This window comes from Centroberyx gerrardi, chromosome 12 (assembly GCF_048128805.1).
Source record: "Centroberyx gerrardi isolate f3 chromosome 12, fCenGer3.hap1.cur.20231027, whole genome shotgun sequence".
Classification (NCBI taxonomy): Eukaryota; Metazoa; Chordata; class Actinopteri; order Beryciformes; family Berycidae; genus Centroberyx; species Centroberyx gerrardi.
In genome coordinates, this window is record NC_136008.1 from 23,007,770 (window position 1) to 23,013,562 (window position 5,793).

Consider the following 5,793-nt stretch of genomic DNA (forward strand, 5'->3'; position numbering starts at 1 on the left):
CTCTCTTTATTACCAGTAAACTAAGAATTGATGCTTATTCTACAGCTGCACTCATGATAAGTCACTGTGGATAAAAGCATCAACTATAAATGCCAAACGCCTAAAATATAAATGTAAATGAATGGCTAACCTGAATGCTATAAATGATACATTTGTGCCTTCATTCAGCTAGGCCATATTCAGTATGTATTCCAGAGAAATTGAATTCAATCAGTGGTTTGAAAATAAACTGATGTGCATTATGTTATGTACATTGTAAATATTATAGTAAGCATAATCCTCATCAATGATCCATTAGATGAATAAAGCTGCTGTTCTTTTCTGTTCAGTGAACATAATCCCACAAATCTTATTTTTTTTTGTATCAGTTTGCATTACCTCTATTATTCATAAAATGTGTAAGGCTGTAATAAATACTCCACCTCCTGCCAATCATCTGCATGTATCTCAGGTGAGGAGATAAGCTGCAATGACAAAACCACCTTAACCTTTGTAATGTAGCAGATAATTCCATAAGCAGGCAGGAGTTAGAAAGACTTGAGTTGCACAGAAGATACCAGTAGTGATATAAATGAATGAAACCATGGTCCATAGTTTAACACAAATTCATATCTGACCTTTAGGCTGCCACTGGTCTTATCTGGACCTGCTGCAGCTGTGGCCTTGTGTATAATGGAAGTAATAATGAACAACAAAACAAGAATCTTCTTTCCTGAAAAACCTGTGAAATCAGTTCCCTAAATATGTGATGCTTAAACTGACATAAGGCGTCTGACTTCATCCGGAGTTTTACCAGCGCTATACTGCATTCCCCTCACTTTCCTCATTATTTCTCATGACAGCATCGGCGTTGAAACCAATTAACCAAGACGCCCCTTGAGACAAAACTTGAGACGACACAATTCTTCCTGGAAACTTTACCCTTTAATTGTTTTGACAACTCCTCACAGGCCAGTGAAGGTCAAGTCCAACAGTGCAGCTGACAGTAATGTACAAGTGCCCTCTCGCACTGGCAGGAGGGAGGTGAGGTAAATTCGGCGTTTCAATGTCATGAAAAATAAAGGCATTAATAGTACTTTTTTTTTTTTTTTTTTACATTAACAATGGCTGCTGACTTTCCAACAGGGAAATCATTTAATATCTACCAAACAGCATTGCCTATCTGAATAGTTTGTAGTCCAAAAGGAGTCTGTTAATGTTCACATATTTCATCAATTCATAACCAAAGTTGAATGATTTCATGGTGTCAATCATTAACTTGTCAAGGAGAAACCACTGTCTGCACAAAGACAAACCTAGAGCCTGCAATATAATAGACATTGCTGTGCAGTGATTTTTACATTTTAAACTGTAAAGACTGTCAGAAGTGCTGTAGCTCTCAGATCTAGTCTTTTAACAAGAGTCCAATGTAACAGAATCAAATTGGGCCTTTTGTTTTTATTTTAGCTCAAACAGCAGACCGACCCATTGCTCTGAACGGTTCAAAGTTGTCATAGAAATAGTTAATGAATACAAAACAATTCAAGAGAAAGCTGAGCAGGGCAAATAAAAGAAAAGGAGGGGAACTGGAGTTGAACTCCACCACATTATCTACACAGGAGGGCTGTTTCAGTGCACATTCAATATCTTTGCAATGGAGCCGGACATGCTACATATTAAACTATTCCAAAACACTGCAAAGAGTTAACTGATATCATGATGTGAGGACGTTATTGGCAGAGCATAACCACGTTCATTCACTAAAGACTTAAAAGTGGAAACACAATATTTACATAACAACAAAAAAATGTTTTAATAAAAATATCTTATAATTACAATAGTCTATTTTAAGCATATAAGTATTTCCTTTCACATACATTTATAGAACATTTGTTTCTCTATATGTACAATCTTAATTGTCTCCACTCAGAATTGTTCTTCTTTACAATATTAAACATTTTTAGATCCCAGGGATAACACCCCTGTTCAACACAAATCATCTATTTTAAACAATAGATGTCCAAAACATGTACAATTATTTCCACTGTTTAGTAAAGCTTTAAACTGGAGTTGTTTTTACCTATTCTTTAAGCACAATTCACAAACTGTTTTCATATGCTGTTGACCAAGGGGTTTCCAACAAAAACTTCACAGCAAGGGGATTCCACATGTTTCGCCCTTTTAGAAAAAATTCAAAATGACAAGGAATAAAGTTATTACGGCAACTTAGGGGGGTGGAGGGGGTTTCTCACAGATTCCCTGTTCACTGGAACCAAAAAAGGTGATATAAATAGTGATTTTATTTGGATTTTATTCCTCCCAGCGGTTTTGAAATCCCCCTTGTGATTGTGCCTCCAGTTGGGTGTGAGTCCCTGGCGAAGCTTTGCTGGCTTTGGAGCGGCTCTGTGCAGCCTGCACACCTGTGGAGGGGATGAATAGAGGAGGAGGGGGGTGAACCCGGAGCTCCAGACTGACTGGCGCCACCAACAAAACAGAGGCCATGCTTGATCAACAACCCAAAACAAACCAGGTCAAACAACAACCACAGCTCCTCAGGCTGTTGGGCAAGGCTTACAAGACCCAGCTGCAGGCAGCCAGGACTAGACTGCCACCAGGCCCGGCCATTCACACAGACAGGGAGAGGCTGTTACTGTCATGTGCTAGGTATGTATTTAGGCTTGTTTTTATTCAGGTGTATTTAGATGCTTTGGCAATACTCTTCATCCAACATTCATGCCAGTAAAGCAGGTTGGATGGAATTGAGAGGGACAGAGAGAGAGGGAGAGAGAGAGAGAGAGAGAGAGAGAGAGAGAGAGAGAGAGAGAGAAGGAGAGTGTAAGAGTGAAAGAGAGAGGGCAAGCTGAGGTTTTAACCCTCTCTCTTCTTCCCAGATTGCTACACCAGTGACAGTTATTGCGCAACGCACAGCTGCCTCCGAGGTTGTTGCCAATTTCATGTTCCTCAATTACTGTTTTTCCTGACGTCTACTGGCCTCCCCAAAGCACTAAGAGACTGTCAGTATATACAGTATACTATAATCAAGTTAATGAGGATGCGCCAAGGACCATCACTTACCAATATTTTCTATTAGAGCCCAACAGCTAATGCGCATCATGGTGTGTCTGTGATAATAAGTCGTATAGGCCAGTAATAACCAAACGATTGACCTCTGATAGGAAATGAACAAAAATAAAAGAACATTTTAAATAATGACAAATGGTATTTTAATAAGTCAACTTACCAATGCAGTGCTTATATTTCAGCGGCATAAAATTGAGTCCTCCGGCTTTTTGACTATTGACGTCCTCTACAAAAGAAAACATGTAAAAGGTTTTTTAGCTCCCAGGGATAACACTAAATAAGCGCAAGGCCTTAAGCCATGCAAAATAAATGATATACAGCAAAGCAGCAGAAAATTAGACGGCTATATCTCCCATAATAAATTCTCTTATAGCCTATTGAATAACAAATGGCCCTTATTGTGCGCAGTGGAGTGGGCTGCAGGCTGAGGTACTTCACCTATCCTGGGATAAGGTGGGCCTCTGACACACACTGTCATTATCATGCAAATCATAAAGCCCGCAATCAAGTGCGCAATCTAAGCCTCGCCAAATGCGTTTTTTACGCACGATTTTTCAAGGCTACGGTGTAAGGTAGCCATTGCATTTTGATTATTTTCAGTCTATTTTTCCTAACACGGATTTGAAAAGGACAATGACACATAACGGGCATGACGCGCTTTGTCTGAGTCTGACGGGCGGATGGTAGTCTGGCACAGGGAGGCATACGGGGTCCCCGGTAAGTCCCAGTGCAAACGGGAACAGGGGAGGGGAGGGGGGGCTTCTCCTCTAATTAAAGCTTACCTGGTGGTCAATGTTGAGGACCGTCAGCGGTGTCCGGCTGGGGTTGGAGGCGGGAGGAGGGCAGGTCCCGGTCCGCTGTGGCTGTGGTTGTTGTTTGTGGAGAGAAGGGTGCGTCTCCAGGGCCAGCTGCAGGTCCAGGATGTAGTCTATGACATGCTGGAGGATCTCCACTTTGCTGACTTTCTTATCCTGCGGTATGGTGGGCACCAGGCGCTTCAGCCGGCTGTAGCAGTCGTTCATGTCGTACTGCAGGCAGAACAGGTCCTCCTCTTCCATCCTGCACCGGGCGATGTTGAGGCTGCGCTCCGAGAGATAGTGCAGGGAGAGCTGGCTGCTGCTGGAGGAGGAGTCCTTCTGGGGGCGGACTGGAGTAACAGCCTTCATCTTAGATAACAACCAACGGCTCAGAGAGAGGCAACGAAAAAAAAAAATCAAACAATTACTGGTAGCAGGAGGTATTTGAGATTACCACGGCGCTGTAAACACGGCAAAGCTACTCTAATACAGGCTCAATTTACCGAGAGAATAAGATAACCCGAAAGGCGTTAATTCTAGTCTGTCAACACATCCCGTGGAGCCCCACAGCTCCTCTTACTTCACCAGGCTCGGTGTGAAGGGAATGAATAGATTTCCTACATTTATAGAGGAGAGGGGAGGCGCCAAGCCAGCCGGTTGACAGATCAGGGAGAGAAGCTGGTCAATCACCGGCAGCCCGCTGCCCACCGACCCGACAACGGAGCCGAGAAAAAGGCGTGTCTCATTCTGTGTGCGCTGCGGTGGGCTGCCTGTCGGGAGGAGAGAGGTGTGTGTGTGTGTGTGTGTGTGTGTGTATGTGTGTGTGTGTGAGAGAGAGAGAGAGAGAGAGAGAGAGAGAGAGAGAGAGCGAGGGAGCGAGCGAGAGAGTATGCGTATGTGTGTGTGTGTGTGTGTGTGAGAGAGAGAGAAAGAGAAAGAATGTGTGGATGCGTGCATATGTGTGTGTACGGATGTGTGTATGTGTAGCATGAGTGTGTGTGTGTGTCTCTCTGAGAGAGAAAGAGAGAGAGAAAAAGAGAGCTATTAAACCATTTAATAGCGCATTAGGCTACCACCACCTTACAAAGAAAAAACATCTTAACTAATATCTGTACGACCAATCATCTCAAACAGTATTAGACAAGAGGCCTGTCTTGGAGGTTAGCCTATGTAATTGATCCAGCCAAAGGTGATGGGATATTTGTACAATTTACCAGGCTGATTAACGTCGGATTACATTTTAACGCTTTTGTCACTGATGCGTAATTACGCGCAGCCTCTCTTTTATTGATCACTCCAGTGACACTACTGAACCAAACCACCAGTTTAGAAAAAAACCCCCACAAAAAAACGTCCCTACCTTAATAGGGAAATGAAAAGAAAAAAAAATCACCTGACCTGCAGTAGCCAAAGCAATGTTACTTGGTCATCAAATAAAAATCACTATAATGTTCCTATCATATTCATAGGAACACTCAATAATGAATTTGTAGTGACCTTACACTCTATGATATATATATATTTATCTCCTATGCTATCGCTATAAATAGTCCTATAATATTCATATAGGGACTGAAAGTATGTCTGGTATTCAGTGGTGAGTTTATAGTGACCTTATATTTTATATTAGGTTTTATTTCCTATGGTATTCTGTTATATTCCTATAAGGACTTATAGTTTTGCTACGATATTTGTATAGTATATATCTAAAAATGTATCATAGGATTACTATAGATTTTTTTCATAAGGGAAAAGGGGTTCTCGTATATACTTCCATCTCAGTATCTAAGTGATGCATTGATTGGATAAGTCTACTTGCCTTTATTAGTGCTATTAACGTGGATGACTTCATATAACAAAAACCTTCATTTCTACCATCCAAATTACTGCAAGTTCGGGCGCTAAGGGAGCCGGGTTAGGCCAATTTGGCGGCGCC

General features: G+C 41.8%; 1 protein-coding gene across 1 annotated transcript; it reads right to left on the reverse strand.

Annotated features, from left to right (window-relative positions):
* Nucleotides 1–902: 902 nt before the first annotated feature.
* Nucleotides 903–4,540, reverse strand: id4 (inhibitor of DNA binding 4). Its single transcript, XM_071912007.2, has 3 exons — nt 3,843–4,540; nt 3,221–3,286; nt 903–2,399 (listed from the first exon to the last, which is right to left on the reverse strand). Exons 1-2 carry the CDS (start codon nt 4,224–4,226, stop codon nt 3,239–3,241), a joined length of 432 nt encoding a protein of 143 aa, XP_071768108.1. The 5' UTR covers nt 4,227–4,540; the 3' UTR covers nt 903–2,399; nt 3,221–3,238.
* Nucleotides 4,541–5,793: the final 1,253 nt, after the last annotated feature.